This window comes from Leptodactylus fuscus, chromosome 5, assembly GCF_031893055.1.
Source record: "Leptodactylus fuscus isolate aLepFus1 chromosome 5, aLepFus1.hap2, whole genome shotgun sequence".
In the NCBI taxonomy this organism is placed as follows: domain Eukaryota; kingdom Metazoa; phylum Chordata; class Amphibia; order Anura; family Leptodactylidae; genus Leptodactylus; species Leptodactylus fuscus.
Genome location: NC_134269.1, coordinates 194645902 through 194666061, shown reverse-complemented (window position 1 = coordinate 194666061; position 20160 = coordinate 194645902). Strand labels below are relative to the sequence as shown.

The 20160-nt window shown below is 44.5% G+C and overlaps 1 protein-coding gene across 2 annotated transcripts in view; it reads right to left on the bottom strand.

The window, feature by feature from the left end:
• Positions 1 to 18862, bottom strand: part of NDFIP1 (Nedd4 family interacting protein 1) — a 37424-nt gene extending 18562 nt beyond the window's left edge. The window contains exons 1-2 of one of the 2 annotated variants that reach the window (XM_075274984.1): positions 18691 to 18862; positions 286 to 373 (exon numbers count right to left, since the gene is read on the bottom strand). In XM_075274984.1, coding sequence (XP_075131085.1) covers positions 286 to 373; positions 18691 to 18723 — 121 coding nt within the window. In that variant the 5' untranslated portion in view covers positions 18724 to 18862. The remainder of the gene's footprint in view (positions 1 to 285; positions 374 to 18690) is intronic. The other variant, XM_075274985.1, reaches the window with a different exon arrangement.
• Positions 18863 to 20160: the final 1298 nt, after the last annotated feature.

Sequence of the window (20160 nt, the reverse complement as noted above, 5' to 3'; positions counted from 1 at the left end):
CATTATCTATTATGACAGAAGAATAGAATAGAATAGGATGAATAGATAGATAGATAGAGATAGATAGATAGATAGATAGATAGATAGATAGATAGATAGAAGGATGCTCCCTCTTATGTTATGTAATTGTTTCACTTGCAACCATACACAGCTTATTGTGTTTATATCTGCGTATATTATTTATTTGATGACATTTCCTTTATTTTTTCATATAAAGTTGTTTAAACTTTTGAGACATTTATATCCCCATTACATAAAAATGAAAGAAAACATAAATCCATTCACCTGCATTTTCTCCAGCAATGCTGCTGTACGGAGGGGGGGCATCTGATGCAGCCTGAGGATTTTCTACAGGTTCTTCTTCATTCTGTAACTGTAATAAGAACATCAATGAGGATTAATATCAGAAAATACCAGTGTACCAAAAGCATTTGTAGCAGGTATATTTAAAGGGGTACATTATGTAGGCAGCCATGATGTCGGGAATACAGATAAAGCGCATATCGTATGCCAGTCTTAAAGGGATCTGACCATGGTCATGTGATTTACGATCCATGGTCATGTGATTTATGGTCCATGGTCATGTGATGACACACAGGTGCACAGGTCACTGTGCACCTTTGTGTACATCACATGACCATGGACCGTAAATCACATGACCATGGACCATAAATCACATGACTATGGACTGTACATGACCATGATACCATGGTCAGTAACAGAATGAATGACAGCAAGCAGAGATCTAGAAAACTGTGAGGAATTGATACAAAAAGCATATTGGAAAATTATTCAACTTATTATTACATAAATAATAACATTTCCTCTCAATATTAGGCTTAAAGTGACTAACCCCTTTAATAAAGGGCCCAAATCACGTGAGTTATAATGAATCTGCCGGGGCAAGGATTCCCCACCGTGGACCAAAACACTCACATTTGCACAATGTGGTAAATGAAGTGCATATTAGGGCAAGAAAGTGCCTTCTGCCAAATGCGTGCAACATTATTATCACAAAACTGTAGGGGGAAATCGATGAATTCCCCAAACAAGTCAAAAAATGACTCAATGACTTCTATCAGATTGTTCTGTGATACAAGGTGACTGTGCTGGGCGGGAGGAGGGGGAGACGCTGGGCTGTGTACATCACCTATTGTCAATGATATCCTTTGCTATTGTTTTAGCCTAAAGCTTCATAACAGAAGTGTTGGCTTCAGTGTAACCCTCTGCTAACCCTTCCCATTGTGTACACAGGACACGCTGAAAATTCATCTACCAAAAAAGAAAGACTATTAAGAAAGCGTAGTGGCCTATGAGAAAATGGAAGATTCAATCGGGAAGTGATCTCATATCCTGTGGTTGGAAAAGCCATGTCAGACATTATATAAGGTAAAGCTGACTATGTTGTAGAGTAGGAGGAAAGATGTGAGGGAAAGATTCAGTATAAAATGCTCTGCTCACATTTACCTTTTAGTATACATTCAGTGTATACATAGTGTATGATTCTGGCATATACACCATAATAGACCTGCAATATGCTAAAAGAGGGTCCTTGTATACGGAATCATTCCTTAGAGGTCTAGGGAAGACATAAGGAATGACACAACTGTATACCGTATATATTATACAATTGGTCTATAGGTGAGCGGTGTGCATGTGTCTATGTTACGGAGGAGATATACTGCTGGCTAATCCCATCTCCACTAAAAATGTCTGCAAGATGGGTGCAGACAAACAGGCCTTCTCTTAAAGGGGTATCGCCAAGTCAGATATGTATGGGATACCTGCATCTACCTTGAGGACAGGGGTCTCCTGACCTGAATCAAGACTTGCAGTGGTGGTACGGATTACAGAAACAGTCGACTTTGCTCACTTATCTAAATTCTTCCCTAACACCTACAGAATTGCAAGGAAGTTACAACAAAAGCGTAGCACGCAAAGAAAGGTTATATTTTTCCTCAACCATAAGAAAGACCAATCAGACTCAAAAACAAAACCTTGGTCCCAAAAGGGTTAAACTGGAAATGAGCGCGCACGTACATAAAGAGTCAAACAGCTTTAGGTCTAAATTGAGGTGAAATCACATTATTTTCTTTCACTTTTATTCTTTTTGCTAGTAACACGATGCCTTTGCCAGACCGGTTTTTCTGAAAACGAAATAGCAGCCTTTGCACTTTAACCCATTCCTCCCCGCAGAGCTGCGGTATGCTATATATTATTCAGTAATCTTAGAATTTCATCTGAGAGCACTTAGCGGGTAAGAGAAGAAAAGCTGTACATCACAAACCCCGTACATTATCTGATCTCATCCATTTCCACCAAATACTATAGTGGCAGTGCAATATGGAGTAGGATGGAGAGATCAGATACAGCAGCTTTCATATACTGTCTAGAGGCCATTTTGGGGAAAAAAAAAATAGGAATTATTAATAATAATGACACTGCAAAATGGTGCATCAAATAGCTAAACAGAAGAACAAAGGTATTCCTAAAGGGGTGTGGGATCAGAAACTGCCCCTCAGTTACACACAAGGGAAAGCGCCAGTAGGTGCCATATGGGGTTTTGCGCCTCACAATGGAATCATAAAGCCGCCAGATCATGTCTGCTCACAGAACTTTAGCAGCAGGTATTGCAATAGGAAGCAATAGGAACAAAGAATCGGCTATGTTTACATGCCCAGTTTGTCTATGCCAAATTCAACATGGATTTTTAATAAAAAATGATGGTAGAAATTCAAGGCTGAAATGCGGATGCGCTTGCGGATCCCCAAGAGGATTAGTCCTGTTGTCATCCAATGTGGAATGGATACACATAATAAATGTCTGGTTGATGAGAACTAACTTTTGGGACTCTTTCGAATGCGGCGCCCCCTAGTTCATCCATGGATGCTGGTTCTATGATTTTCACGTGGCCAAATCAATGGCCTGTACATTTTGTTTGCCAAAAACAAAAGGGGGGGGGGGGCCAAAAGCGGAGGGGGGGGGGGAGACAGGACATTTTTTTCCTAGTTCTTCTGACCTGAACATGGACTAGAAATAAGTTTTATTCAATATGAAAAAGCTTTATATGTAAATGTAAAGAAATGTATATATAAAAACTGAATAGATTGTACTGTATTATTTAATATGTATCTTCCCTATGTGTGGCTTACTGCCAACTTATATATGTCACCAGCTGTGACAGAACCTTGTCCCCATGCCTGCCGGGCCTGTAAACCAGGGTGCTAATCCTCTCACAGGAAAGGTGTTATACAGGATATTTGTAGAAGAGCGAAGTGTGTGCAAAGCGCACATTATAACTATATACATTATGGAACTATCGCTGCTGTCTTTGTATACGTGACGTGGCCTCCTCCAATGATATAAAGTGGTACGCAGAATAAGTTGTACGCACTCGACCTGTCAAACACCTCTAGATTTACATGGCAGCTACGTACTGGCTATCCTCAAATAAAGTGCTATTTGGGGTGTAGAATAAAGTGTGGCAGGAAAGTCGTCTCTGCTAAGCTATGATGTGCCCATTAACGCTGAGAATCCCACAGGTACTGGGGTCACACGATCACCATTTATAAGAAGTGATGGTATAGCCTAGCAATATGTCATCACTTCTTAGTAGAGGAAAGCCCCTTTAACATGTTAGTAACATTAGAAGTTGTTACAGTACATGTATATACACATTTGAGACTATGTTCATGAGTACAGGCGACCATGTCAGGATGACAAGTTGTAGATCTAAAGCCCTGATCAGACTTGCTCTCTGGTCCCTGGTGGTTTACATCTGGCCTCCAAGCATTATTGACAGGAAGACGAGCACAGCAAAAATATCAGGACTGCAAAGACGCCATTAACATTAATGGGCTCAGTCAAGAAACTAGATGTATGACAGTACTCAGGAAAGCCTTATAAATAGAAGCCATGATCTGCATGTACTGCAGACCAGCTCCCATTTTCTTGAATAGGATCTTAACAGCAATGGCTCTACTCAGCCACTCTACATAGAACAAAGCTGTCTGCTTCTTATCCTATTCTCTGTGCTGCTGAGAACAGCTGATCGGTGGGTGTCCTAGGTGTTGGATCTAATATTGGTGAGTTAAGATAAACCCAACAGCCCCATCCTTTTTAACACCTGACTTCTGTCACCAGGGAATAGCTATAAGACATTAGAAGGTCATCCGGTCCTATAAAAATATAATGTCGATGTTCATCAAATGTGTAAGGCTCTGTGCACACCCGTTTTCTCTTCCCTTAAGCTTCCGTCGATTTCTTATAGTCAGAACAGCATAGTATCTATTAACAAGAGAGAAAGCGGACACACTCACTGTAAAGTCAGATAAGTGGAAATAAACTGGATTCACTATAGATTCTGCAGAAATGGACGTGCGGTCTACAGTGTGAATGGAGGCTTCGATGATCATCAATAACATCATAGTTTAAAGGGGCTCTATCAGCAAAATTTTGAACGTGCACGGTGGTCAGTGATTCACGATCCGACGTCATCTTCTGGCACGCCTACCTCTTCTTTCTTCTTGCAGCGACGCCCTCTGGTCCTGGTTCTTCCACGCCTTCAGCATTCTCTTCTTCCAGCGTTATGGCTTCAAATCCCGCACCTGCGTAGTAGTGCTTCCCTCCGGAGCGCTACTGCGCAGGCTTCGGCGCCATTTTTAGCAATGGCAGTTCGCGAGCGTACTGCATATGCGCAGTACACTCGTGAAGTTGTAAGGGGAATTGAGCATCCTGAGCGTCGAAGCCTGCGCAGTAGCGCTCCGGAGGGAAGCACTACTACGCAGGTGCAGGATTTGAAGCCATCACGCTGGAAGAAGAGGACGCTGAAGGCGTGGAAGAACCAGGACCAGAGGGCGCCGCTGTAAGAAGAAAGAAGATTTAGGCGTGCCAGAAGATAACGTCGGATTGGGAATCACTGCCCACTGTGCACGTTCAGGTATGATTTACATATATGTTTTTATAGTTTTATTTTAAAACGGGGGTTTAAAATAAGATTAGCGGTGCCTGTATGGCCTTTTTAAAGGCTATTCACGTATATGTTGGGCTCATACAGCAAAATTTTGCACTGGTGAAAACTCATTTCTACACAATGAAAATGATGACTGGAGTTTGGGAATACATGCTACAACCAAATGTAAAGAACCAGCAAGATCAACCTTACAGTTGTAAAAGTTCTGATGGTACAAACAAAAACCGGTCACGTATAAAAAGAGCATTTAGGAACAATGTGAAGCCAGGAATCATTCTGTTCTCCTCTTCTGCCCCCCTGACGTATAGCATGTCTATATTCTGGAGGGGGATGAACAGAGGGCCATTCAGGAGACATTTATGAGTTCACTTTAACAGATTTGTGACTTCAGAGTGGCACAACAAGGCCGAGCTCTGCCAAAGGACAAAGTAACTGCAGCTCTGTGTGGACTGCTGCCAACCCTGCTGGCTTCTTTAAAGGGATATCTTACTGCTCGGAGATTAGTACGGCCAACTATTTATAGCCAGGCTTTTCGATTTCCTAGTGTTTTTGTGGACTGCTCCATTTACTAACACAGTAACGTCTGATATTATACTAGGCAGCGCTTTATTGGCTTAGTCCGATTTCACGTGACCAGCACTGAAGAATATGATGTATGAATATAATGATATTACAGGAGGAGGGCTACCTGGTGCTTATCATGGCAGGGGGACAAGATTTCTTGGCTGCTAACTCCATACATGTGTATTACCAGGTTACCCTTTATCACAATGTAATGTGGTGTTGGTGGGCGGATGACCCACACATGAATGTAGGCCGCTTAATACTAATCTTTCATGCTATAGTTTTTCTTCAAGGATTATTATTAGGATTATTCTAAGTATCATCATTTCACTATTTAACCCATGTTGAGCAAAAGTCATTACATATGAGGAGCCTAGCCTTACTGCTTTATGTAATAGCATAAAAGTATAGCCAAATAATAGTCCTATTAAATCCTACTAATATTATAAATGTGAAAGTTTATGTTTTTGGATGTTTGTTCCACTATCACAGCCAAACGGCTGTATGGATTTGACTGTGATTTTGCACATAACTAGATGTTTAGCCGGAAGGAAAGATAGGCCACCTCATGAGGCGCGCACTCCCCTGACAGTCCCGCCGTGATCAGCGAAATGATTCTCTGGCTCCGCTGTAGGACCTCAGATGGCGTCCTCACAAGTCTGTCAGCGGCGCTCCCATTGGTGCGCGGCAGGCTTTGGGCGGGCCTGGGGAGAAGCGGCGCGGCCCAATACGTCCAAGGCAGTCTATGGGCAGGCTGCTTTCTGCTCTATGACCCGGCCAACATGGCGGCTACTCACGGCTTCGGAGCGCCGCAGCCATGCTGCCTGCTCTGCCTGGCCAGACAACTCTCAACGGCAGCAGCGACTGTGCAACCTCCCTCAGGACCCGACGAGGCTGCGCAGCGCCACTCAATGAGAGACACCGCCTTCATCGGCTCGGCCAGCGCAGTAAGTACACCAGGACACTGTAGTGCGTGGGTAGGTGGGATTGCTTGGGGAGGGGGAGTTTAAGGGTGGGGTGCCGCAGGAGAGAGGGGCTGGTGAGGGAGAGCCAGGATGCAGCAAGAGAGACGGGGGGCCTGCGAGGTTGGGGTCGCCACGGGGGTGCTGCAGTGGGAGGGGCCCCGGACCATACAACACAGAGGGGGGATGGGGGCACCAGGGTGGGAATGAGCATCAGCCCTGGGAATCGAAGGGGTCAGATGCGCAAGGGGGGGGTGAACAATACGCAGTTGGTAGGTAGAGACACCACGGTGCCAAGTGAGGGGCAATAGGGGCTGGGGGCACGCAGAGGTTGTCACGTGTGCGCACTGCGAAACAGAAGCGACAGCGATTGGTTACATATAGGCGGCACAGTGTCACCGCCAACCCACAGAGGAAGTCGCGGGCAGATGCTAGTAATACAATAATAAAAATAGATGACATATTACGAGGTTGTTATAATAGGGATTCAGACCAACCACTAAACCTACTAAACAGTAGGTATATATATATTTATTATATTATATATATGCCACGTTGCTGTAGTTACGGTATACCCTGTACTTTAATTTGTTTGTATTCTAACAGTACAATATAAATGCTTTTTTTCCCCATCTATAAATGCAGACCGGTTTTACAGGAAACATTGTCTACACTGTTTGGGTCACATCCATGTTTCCAGTCACATTATAATGACTGTCTTAGTTAGAATTTTTCTTGACGTCCTATTTTACATCTAATCTTACCATGTTCTCTTTTAGTTGGTTGTTAAGGTCTTATGGTTACAGACAATGAAAATGCTTTAACATTAACTGCCTTACATCTTTTTTCAGTGAAAAAATCATTCCAATGCATTCAGAAACTCTTCAGACCCTTCCACTTTTTTCACGTTATATTTCGACCTTGTACTAAAGTCATAACAAATTCAAGTCTCCCCCCCCCCCATCAGTCTGCACTTAATACCCTATAATGAGGATAGGAAAACAAAAATGTTGACAATTTTTTGCAAATGTATTAAAAAGGGGAAAAAAAAGATTCACATAGACCTAGGTATTCAGACCCTTCATGACACTTGAGATTTAGCTCTGGGGCCACACATTTCTATTGATCGAGTTCAACCGTGATAAATTTAGACGTTTGGGCACAATTTATAAAGACACCCCTGTCTATACAAGGTCTCATAGATGACAATGCATATCAAAGCAATAACCAAGCCTCAAGGAAAGAAATGCCTACACAGCTCAGAGATTGTGTAAAGGCGCGGATCTGTAGAAGGCTACAAGAAAATTATTGCTACACTGAAATGTCGCTGAGTGGCCCAGCCACAGCCATAACTTACATCCAATTCAATATGTCTGGAGAGACCTAGAAATGGCTTTCTACCAACAATAGCCATCCAACCTGACAGAGCTTGAGCAGACCTGAACAGAAGAATGATAGAAAATCCCTTAAACCCACATTCACACGACTGAATTTCAGCCAAGAAACTCGATTCGTGTTTTGGCCGGATTTACTGGCCTGAGCAGGATGATGGCAGAGGGAATCCTAGCAATGTAGTTGTCTATTATATCTACTCGAATCACTGTAGGACAGTCTTGTTATATACTACTGTACCACCTATGAAACTGTATCACTGAAATTTCCCCATTGTGGGACTATTAAAGGACTATCTTATCTTATGTCACTGGGAAGCAGGGACTCCTAGTATCATAGATAACTATACCGCTAGCAGTCTCGCTCCCAGCATGACGTGCAGGCCGCTAAAGAGGACTTTTCATGTCCATGGAGATTATATATCTCTAGAGAATTCAGCGCATTGTAACCTGTGTCGGTATGCTCTCTGGTGCTAGAGAAATCCATGAAAGAGTCTGAAGACTTTCTGAATGCAATAGAAGCAGTAAAGCATTAGTCACTGAGAAATAATAGAGGCTTATTTACTAAGTCTGGAGTTTCATGTGCCAGTCTTAGGGCTTGTTCACATCTGCGCCCGGGGTCTCTGCTTTCAGGTTTCAGTTTTCTGCCCGAAACTGGGCAGGAGACGGAAACCTGCAGGCGTTTTTCAAACCCATTGAAATGAATGGGTTTGAAAAGTGTCTGGCCGTGAGCGCCAGTGAGTGTTTTGTGCTCTCGGCGGCTAAACAGTTTTTTTTTTGTTTTTTTTTAACCAGACACAAAGTCGGACATGCAGGACTTTGTGTCCGGTTTTAAAAAAACCGGTTTCACAGCGGAGAGCCCAAAACGTTCAGCGGCGCTCATGGCCAGATACTGTCTGTCAGATTACGGTCTTCTGTCTGCAGAAGGCGGAAACCCGACAGACAAGGACCGAACGCTGGTGTGAACCCAGCGTTACTAAAAATGTCCACTGGATTGAGATGCGCTGAATGTATCAATGTCTCTGTTCAATGGGTGGAATCTATGGAATGCTTTTACGCTAGAAAATGTCGCTTACGGGTCATTCCATGTCAAGTGAACCAATGATTTTTACCTCTATATTTTTAATTCTTTTGATATTTTGTTATTTGGGAATAGTGTGTCAGAGAATGCAAAATGTGAAGAAAAAAAAAGTTCTAGAAATTTTTTTTGATTTTTAATTGATTTTCAAAGTTCAGAAAAAGTGCAAATTTCTGTGTTACCTGCCTTTACATGTCTCCTCATAACTCAGGCTAGAAAAAAGATAGAGAAACAAAATAAACCCCGTTCGACTCAGAACTGTCCAGGCTTTCACCAGATATGTCACAAGAGTATCTTTGTTAATATTTTACCCATGCGAACGCAAAATTTTAAAACACATTTCCGAAAAAACGTTCAATTTAAAAATTTCCAAAAATGCACATGTGCCTGCTATGCTCCTAGCCACATCTGTACCAAAATTCAAGTTGGGATCGCGATGGGATAATATTTTAAAATATAATTATTACAGTGTCAGTTCAAAAATCTTGTATTCAGATCTTTTCAGCCTGTGGTCTAAAAGTGCGGGGTCTATAGTTACCAAATAATCCAGGATTTTCAGATATTACTGTATTATTTTATGTTACAGCATTCACATTACCAGTGTCCGCTCAGCAGTGTCTATGATTATTGTCCGTACAAGATTTTAGCAACAGACAATAGCTGGTCCTTTTGCAATTTCCATTCATTTCAATGGGATTTTATCTTGTATTCCTTTGCGTCATTTAGTGTCCGTTTGTGTTCTTTAGTGTCCGTTTACAACCATGTCTGTTTGTTAAAGCGGACAAAAAAAATCCTACATGCAAAACCCGACATATAGGTTTTTGCTGTCTGCTTGAAAAGTCGGACATCTTTGGGAATGGACAGTTAAAGGGGTACTCCCACGTCGCATACTCACCCACCTTCGTTCCTCTAAAATCTTCTGTCTTCCAGCTTTGTTTCGTCATTGGTGGGCGGGGTCACATATGCAAAGTCAAGCGGCGAGATGCCGCCGGCCCTGCGTGCGCGCTCATACACCAGTCTAACCTTCACAATGCAAATACAGACCCGACACCCTGCGGGTCTGTATTAGCATTGTGAAGGGTAGACTGGTGTATGAGCTTGCACGCAGGGCCGGCGGCATCTCGCCGCTTGGCTTTGCATATGTGACCCCGGAGCGGAACAGCATCGCTTCTGCCGCTGCTGTCTTCATGCAGGGCAGAAGCATAGCGATGTGCCTGTGCCGGCGTCTAACAGTCCCCAGCATCCGCCTATGCCTACGCGGATGCTGGGGAGTTAGACGCCGGTACAAGTGGAGCCAGCAACATCGCTATGTGCCTTCCCTGCATGAAGCCAGCAGCGGCAGAAGCGATGCTGTTATTCCGCTCCTCCGCCCCCCCCCCCCCCCCCCCCCGGAATAGCAGCATCGCTTCTGCTTGCTTCATGCAGGGCAGGCACATAGCGATGTTGCTGGCTTCACCTGTGCCAGCGTCTAACCCTGTATTGGCGGCCCCTTCCCCCCAAAGCATAAACTACCCCCCTCCCCTCCAGGCTCGCTCCCGAGGACTTAGCCCCTCCTCCCTTCCCCCTGAGAGCAGGCTGACACATCACTTGACTCAGGAGCAGCTAGGTCAGGGCTGTGGCCACAAAAAAACGAATAAAGTGAGATAGTGGCCAAACAAAGCAGTTTTGCTGAAGCAATGTATTTAGGAAAAGTCTTACATTCACATTAATAAGCAGTATAGATAGGATCCTTGTGACGGGACAACCCCTTTAAGGACAAGCACGGACTGTAAAAAGAACGCACCCGATGTCCATTTAAATCAATGCAAAATGTCGCGGACACAGCTAGTGTCCGCTGCTAATGTCCGCACAAGATTTTGAACAGACATTAGCAGCGGACACTAGCTGTCGGACACCGACGGTAGTGTAAACGCTCCCTTACAATGCAAGAAAAAGTCTTCCATGTACTTGTATCCACTTCTGACTTCCTGTGTGGTACAGATGAGATACTATTCACAGACAGCAAGCAGCTTTGCTAATTGTGCTCATAGATAGTTTTTTCCTGTATTTTACCTGCTTATCTGCACGTATTTGCCCTGTATTGTAAGCGGCCATTTTCTCGTGGCCAGCGGACATGCGCAGTCAGCTTGCCCGAGGCCTAGAAGTTAGAAGCCACCACCGGAAGAAGACGCGGTGAAGACCTCGTTCCAGACGAAGATGGAGGCAGCGCTGGAGAGTTCTCTCGCAGCATTGGGGCCTCCTTCAGTGCTGTTTGAGTGCTGGGGCCCACCCCCAGTGCTGCAAAAGAACTCATTTACACATAGACAAAAAACAGGATTTTAGGCGAATGGCGGCGCAAAGACAACAAAAGGTAGGAGAAAAATAGCCTTTCTTAAGGCTATTCCAAGATGTTAGTTAGAAAAAAAGGCTGTGAAAGATAGGTTTAAACTTATAGTTTAAAGGGATCCTATGTCCATTTCCTATTTTTTTTATCTTATTTCTTACCATCTATCAGATGTATAATAACTGATACCACATTAGGTTATGTAAGGACACCACATGCACATAAGAAAATATAGCAAAGTAATGAGATTTTTCCTTACTAGCTAACCATTTCCTCATTCTGCTGACAACTGTGGAGAAGTTATGAAGCGATCCCTGGTGTTTGCTGGAATTATAAGTCTATGAGATCCTAACCAACCTCCATAGCAATGTAGTCACGGTGGCAGAGAAGATGGTTCCTCAGACTATAGGATACTATATAAAAAAGTCAGTGCTTTCCCATGTACATCCACCAGCAGACCATCTATCAAGCAAGCCCTTTTGATCTAACTAAAATACATTGAGATGCAGTCTGTCCAGGCCATACATTATGTAAATATCCCCTAATAACCACATAGTGTCCCACTGCTAGAACCGCCAGCAATCTGTTGTCATCCGGGGCAGAACAAAGCCAAGTGCCCCCGCAGGAAAAATGTGGCATAGCACAGTAGTCCCTGAAAAAAGAGGTTTGTGAACAGCTGCTTATTATAGCCACTCTTCACACTGGCTAAAGGGTTTTGTCCAGAATAGGTAGCCATATTTATTAATACATTATTCTAAACTAGAAAGGCCCTTTAAGGCCGGGGCCCCACGTGGCGGAAATAGCGCGTAAAAATGCGGCATTTTACAGTGACAGCAAAGTGGATGGTATTCTGGCGAATCCCACCCCACTTTGCGATAAAATATATACAGTCGACACTCTGCGATTTCCAAAACATTGAGGTTTTGGAAATCACAGCATGTCAATTATACCTAAGGAAACACCTGCGTTTTCCCTATAGAGGTGTTTTTTGAAGCGTTTTCCGCCTGGAAAAAAATCAATGCAAGTCAATAGGAGTTGGAAAATACATCTGGCATTTTTTAAGACGGTTTTTCCGCCTCCCATTGACTTGCATTGATTTTTTTCAGGCAGAAAATGCAGAAGAATAGACATGTCACTTCTTTTTTTCTGTTAGCAGAAAATCCACTTGTGGATTTTTTATGCTAGTGAAAAAAAAAAAAAAAAGTAGGTTACATAGGACTGTATGGTGAGGCATTTTTCGGAGGAGGATTTGAGGCGGATTCCTGACCAAAAAACTCAGTGTGAACTCAGCCTGCCGGTAATTAAAATAGAAAATTTGCAGAGGAAACCTCTGCAAACTTTCTATTCAAAGCGCTGCATAGAGAACTACGATGAGGGGCTGCTGCAGTGTTTCCTGAGGGACATCATGTGGGGCTTTACCCTAATGGAGTTATTTTTCAGCATAAATATTTGAAAAGTAATGGGTTAAAAAATAAAATATTTATTACTCACCCCAACCATCCCCTGTTCTGATGCTACCCAGGTACCTGCTGCTTTCTACTTCCCAGTCCACCGCAGATCACAGAAACTAGCACTTAGCCAAAAACTGACTGAGACAGGACACGGACCAGTGATTGACCAGTCAATACGAGCGAGTCAAGAGGGTCCAGGTGGTAGGGACATGGGCGGCAGCTAGGGGGTGCTGTTATGAGCAGTGATTCCATAAACAGCCACTACAAGTATGTCCAGAGGCAGGGCCAAAGGTAAGCTGTGGCCATTACCTATTGTGAATGGTGAATCTCATAGTACACACACACACCTAGATAGATATAGTCACAATAGGTAATTTCACCACTTATCTAGCCCCCCCCCCCCCCCCCATGCTATGACCTCTGCAGAGGTCACAGAGCATGCCTTGAAAACTCTCCCATAGCATTCAATAGGGTGTGCTGCAGACCATCACGTCTATGGCCCATGGTCCATCAACAAGAAAAAGGAAATCACAAACTATTTTAGGTTCACACTAGCGTTCGGGTCCACATGAGTACACAAAAGACGGAGACCCAATCCGCCTAAAAAGCGATTACCCGCGGAAACTCGTAGAACTCATAGACCCCATAATGGGGTCCGCCAGGTTATCACCCAGTTGTATGCAGATGTGAATCCAGCCTTAGTGGAATGACAAAATTTTAAAACATTGAAAATTAAAAACATCAAAAATTCCTAATTTTTTTTTTTTTTAATATAAAATTTAATTCTAGAAAGTGACACTCTCTACCACAGCCTCTGAATACAAAGCACGGCACGCTGGTATTCAGCAGATAGTGTTAATAATGCTCTAGTCCATGCATCCGCCATCAAGTGTTAGAACAATTGGACAAATGATCCCATTATGATGAAAGTGCTGTTTTCATGGCCGGCTGTAATAAGACGCTCTTACAGAGACAGCGTCTACTAATTGTTGTCAGTAATTTCTCAGAAAATAATGGTCTTGGAAGAGATATATCAGCTAAACCTTGGCTGATCACGTCTGGACTGCTGACATAATAATGGCCATCAGCTTAAGTAAAATGATATTAATCATTTATAGAAAAAATCCAGAGTGATCCCGATACAAAAAATAAGGCATAAAAAGAATAGAAGGCATGGTGGCCAACAATATGAGATGCAGGTTGTATAATTCACAAGTCCTACAAGATGGTGTATATCATGGTTGGCCTATATTTCATCTTCATCCTTAAAGGGATTCTATCATTAGAATCCTTTTTTGCAGGCCTACCATGTCCGAATAGCCTTAAGAAAGGCTATTCTTCCCCTACATTTAGATGTCTTCTCCGTGCCGCCGTTCCAGTGATAATCACGATTTTCACTGTATGTAAATGAGTCTCCAGAAAGCACTGGCGGCGTCCCTTGTGCTGCCTGCAGACTCTCCAGCGACGCACTCCACCTTTTTTTTCGAGACCGCCTCTTCTTTGAGTCTTCAACCGAAAGTGCTGCTGCGCGTCTGCGGTGGCCATTTTCCTATGGCCGAACAAACAATTGTGTAGAGAGGCCACAACAAAATGGCTGCCGCACATTCGCAATCGGCGCTTTTGGTTGAAGATAAAGAGAAGAGGTGGTTGTAAGAAGACGATGGAGGGCGCTGCTGGGGAGCCTGCAGACAGCACAGGGGTCACCCCCAGTGCTGTTTGAGCGCAGGGGGACCGCCCACAGTGCTGCCTGGTGACTCATTTGCATACAGTGAAAACTGTGAATATCACCGTAACGGCGGTGCGGAGAAGGCATCTAAAGGTAGGAGTAGAATAGCCTTTCTTAAGGCTATTCCGACGTGGTAGGCCTGAAAAAAAGGATTCTAATGATAGAATCCCTTTAAAGGGAGTCTGCCACCAGATGCCAACCCATCAACCCAAACCCACAGACATACAGGTTAGGGTCACCCGAATTGTTGCCGATACCTTGCTGTTTATGTGAATATGCAAAGGAGCTCTACGGAGCATTGAGGGCATTAACATTGCTACAAAGAGGTGTTTACATGTACATTGACTTCTTAGCAACAAGGACACCAATTTACAAGGGAAAAATACTTTGATTCAGGTGACCCTAATCTATGTGTCTGCAAGACTGGGTTGAAATGACAGACTCCATGATATGGTTGCTGGGTTCTGGAGACAGACTCCATTTAAACATGACCTGTCACCTCTCATGATAATCCCATAAAATACTGAATCTGGAGCAGCTGCTCTGTAATCTCTGCAAGGTGCCATTCCTCTGCTATGCCTCATGGAAAGGTAAGAATACAATGACATCTAGGTTCTACTGATTTATTTGCATGTCTATATATTCTATACATATTCTGACTTTGTCTGCAGTGAGAGGACAGTATTGTATAGGAATACCAACAATTGACATGGTGAACTACAATGCAGTTACAGTATAAGGTTCTCAACAATTGTTATTTTTATTCCTCCTGAAAAGACAGCTGGCTGTCACCATTCCCATTGTCAAAGAAGATTGACAGCACCACACAGAGTTAGGCCCGGTTCACATCCGCACATGGGTTTCCATTCGGGAAGTCCATTTGGGGACCCCCTGAACGGAATCCTAATCCGCATAAAAAGCAGTTATCTTAGGAAACCCGCAGACCCCATAGACTATGATGAGGTCCATGTGGTGTCCGCACACAAAAAATGCAGAGAGAAAAGTGCTGCTTGCAGGACTTTTCTCTCCGCATTTTTCATGTGGAGAGGGGAACGGAATTCCCGAACGCAGATTTGAACTGGGCCTTAGAAGAAAAGATGCTCCAGAAATGCAATAGATGCCCAGGTAGATGACAGATCCTCTTTGAGCCCCAGCTACCGAACAATTCTGGAGAAACCCACCTGAAACCACAGAGGTTAAAGGTATGTCGGCTCCCCCACTGATCAGATATTAATGGGCTATCCTAATCCCATCTCTTGCAGCACTGGGGGCGGGCCCCAGAGATCAAACAGCACTGGGGGCTTCCCCAATGCTGCGAGAGAACTCTCTCCAGTGGCCACTTACAATACTGTGCAAGAGGCCATTTTCTCGTGGCCTGTGGGCATGCACAGTCTGTTTGCCCAAGGCCTAGAAATTACAATCCACCGCCGAAAGAAGAGACTGAAGAGGACGCTGCTGACGAAGATGGAGGCGGTGTTGGAGAGAGTTCTCTCACGGCATTGGGGATGCCCCCAGTGTTGTTTGAGCGCTGTGGTCCGCCGCCAGTGCTGCAAGAGAGCTAATTTGCATACCGAGAAAAAACGTGATTGTAGGCAAACGGCAGCGCAGAGAAGACAACGAAAGGTAGGAGACGAATAGCCTTTCTTAAGGCTATTCCGACGTGGTACCTAGAAAAAATTGTGTCTGAGTGATAGGATCCCTTTAACAATCTTTGTGGCCTACTACAGAAGAAGCAGAGGGGGGAGGCTCCTGCTGCAGCCATACACAGGACTGTGAGGAGGAGGGACTTGCTCGATCTAAGACACTGTGAGAAGTTCAAATGGCTAGAAAACATATCAAGCACTGCCTGGCTATAAAGTGTTGCTCTGTCTGATTGTACTTTGCAATTTTACATGAAAACCTCACAGCCAGAATGGCTCTTAGCCTCTGCTACATGTGGTTTTAGCTTTCATGACTTCTTAGTGGGTCCAAAGGATCCCATATAAGTCTAAAAGATCACCTGGCAGTTGCCACCTCTCTTCAACAGTTATGACTACAAACATTAAAGGGGTTGTCTGGGGTGCTGTAATTGATTTACCTAGTACAGGGATCACTAATGGTGGTCTCTGGGGTTTCAGCTATTTCTCACCTGTGAGATCATGGGAGAAGGGGGTGGAGAGACCTGAGGTTGGAGAGACCTGAGGTTGGAGAGACCTGAGGTTGGAGAGACCTGAGGTTGGAGAGACCTGAGGTTGGAGAGACCTGAGGTTGGAGAGACCTGAGGTTGGAGAGACCTGAGGTTGGAGAGACCTGAGGGTGGAACGTTGCTTGAAATCACATGACCCGGGGGTCGTGATGTGGCTGAAACTCCCAGTCCATCATCAGGGATTCCCAATCCAGTTAAATTAATTACAACTCCCTGGACAATCTCTTTATTATGTGCCAAAGAAGCATTAGATGAAATGGGGCATGGTTACCTGAAGTGGTGGGAGAGAAAAATAAGGCAGAAATAGGGCCTAGGTAACGGCTTCACTGCGCCTTCCCATGTAATATTATATAGAAAAGTGACAACCTGATACTGGAAGATAAAAACGTAAAAACTATCCTCAGGCTAGAATCTGCTGATAATGGCTGATAAACCAAGTGCTGTGTATATGTATATATATATATATATCCATATACACACACACAATTGTCTGATATCAGAGAACAAGGACCAAGAGGACCAAGCTGTCAGGTGACATGCAGGCGAGGCGGCTGCTGATACTGAGAGGGCAGGAAATACCAAAAACAGACACACTATTTATGTCCTGAATAAAAAAAAAGATATTTAGTGTTTATATATTTTTACTTCATGTTTTATACATTTGTATATCATGACCTAAAAGAATATTACAGTAAAGCTCTTTATACTGATTTAGTAGATGTCATGTCACATGACTCAAATCAATATCAGGCCTTGTCCCTGTCATTATATTAATGGTCCACCCTCTGTGTTCAATCCAGTCAATCTCCGCGTCCTCGCCTGCTGGGAGAGATGACAGAATGGGAAACCTAGAAATGTGATATACCCATGCTGACAAATAAGCGTGCCCTAGACATGAAGGAGTGCACATAAACATACCCCACCATCCCCCAACACTGACTAAACAAGTTTCTTCAGCAGGATCCTAAAAGCCGGTTTTACATAGATAGATCATCAGCTACAACATGACAGAGGTCTGCTGCTGTGTGGTCATTTGACACTACCCAGTCATGTGAAACTGTAGAAAATATCCATAAAACTGATGACACTGCTGGGAAATGGGATTGTGACCTCACAGTCACTGAATCCACCAATATTAATCAATTCTGACCAAGATATCCATCATTTATACAGCCCTGACTATCATAAACATACCAGGTATACAACCCTGCCTGTTACATACATCATGTATACAGCCATGTAAGCCACATACATACAGCACATCATGTATACAGCCATGTCTGTCTCTTGTACACACATCATGTATACAGTCCTGCCTGTCACATACACACATGCATACAATCCTGCCTGTCACACACATCATGTATACAGTCCTGCCTGTCACATACACGTACAGTACATTATGTGTACAACCCTCTCAGTCTCATGCACACACCTCATGTATACAGCCCTGTCACACACACATCATGTATACAGACCTGCCTGTCACACACACCTCATGTATACAGCCCTGTCACACACGTATCATGTATACAGCCCTCCCTGTGTCACACACATTATACACCATGTACCTGTGTTATGACCTTGATGTCACTATAGACACTTAGAGCAGTATTACACCTTTCCCTATAGGTGCAGGCAGTATATGTCAGACATGCTGTAATAAACCTAGGGTTACTATTCAGCCAGATGATGTGCACAGGAGTGATGCACCTTGTGGTCTATGGAGATCCCCGTGTATGTCATGGAAACCTGTATACGCTCAGCGGCAGCACGTTATGTTTATGTATAGATTATACACATACGTGTATCCCGGGGGCTCCGCCGCAGTGAGGCCTCCGTATACAGCGAGACGTATCATGTCACATATGGCCGGTGCTGTCAGCACACACCGGGGCCGCAGTACACGGCTACAGCTGCTACAACACGTCCCTCTGGTTTCCGGGTGTCAGGCTGCAGTATACAGTGCTGGGGCCTAGTACGTGGCGCCTCATCCCCGGGGCTCGCCCAGCCACTTCCCGCCCCTTCGCATCCATACCTGCTGATATCTACTGCTGCTCTGCTCGGACATGTCTGCTAGAGATGACCCGGACAGACGCCAAATGGAAACCCGAGAACGAAGAGACCAAGGCGGCGGTGGCTGAGGAGAGCAGATGGTGAGAATGATAGAGAGAGATGATAATACTGCCCTATGGAGGAGGAGGAGAGAGCAGGGCGAGGAGGAGACTGACTCACAGTGGAAACTCTACACACTGCTCACTGCCTGTATACCACACTGCTCACTGCCTGTATACAACTCCACAGCACACTGCTCACTGCCTGTATACAACTCCACAGCACACTGCTCACTGCCTGTATACAACTCCACAGCACACTGCTCACTGCCTGTATACAACTCCACAGCACACTGCTCACTGCCTGTATACAACTCCACAGCACACTGCTCACTGCCTGTATACAACTGCACAGCACAGTACACACTGCTCACTGCCTGTATACAACTCCACAGCACACTGCTCACTGCCTGTATACAACTCCACAGCACACTGCTCACTGCCTGTATACAACGCCACAGCACACTGCTCACTGCCTGTATACAACTCCACAGCACACTGCTCACTGCCTGTATACAACTGCACAGCACACTGCTCACTGCCTGTATACAACTCCACAGCACACTGCTCACTGCCTGTATACAACGCCACAGCACACTGCTCACTGCCTGTATACAACGCCACAGCACAGTACACACTGCTCACTGCCTGTATACAACTCCACAGCACAGTACACACTGCTCACTGCCTGTATACAACTGCACAGCACAGTGTACACTGCTCATTGCTTGTATACAACTCCACAGCACACTGCTCACTGCCTGTATACAACACTGTACACACTGCTTACTGCCTGTATACAACTGCACAGCACAGTGTACACTGCTCACTGCCTGTATACAACATTGTACACACTGCTCACTGCCTGTATACAACTCCACAGCACACTGCTCACTGCCTGTATACAACACTGCTTACTGCCTGTATACAACTGCACAGCACAGTGTACACTGCTCACTGCCTGTATACAACATTGTACACACTGCTCACTGCCTGTATACAACTCCACAGCACACTGCGTACTGCCTGTATACAATCCCACAGCACGGTGTACACTGCTCACTGCCTGTATACAACTGCACAGCACAGTACACACTGCTCACTGCCTGTATACAACTCCACAGCACACTGCTCACTGCCTGTATACAACTCCACAGCACACTGCTCACTGCCTGTATACAACTCCACAGCACACTGCTCACTGCCTGTATACAACACTGTACACAGCCCACTACACTGCATACAAGACAGTACACACAGCTCACTGCACTATAAACAACACCACAACATGGTATACACAACTCACTGAACTATATACAACACTGTAAACAGCTCACTAATATACAACACTGTACATCGCTCACTACAATGTATACAACAGTGCATGCTGCTCA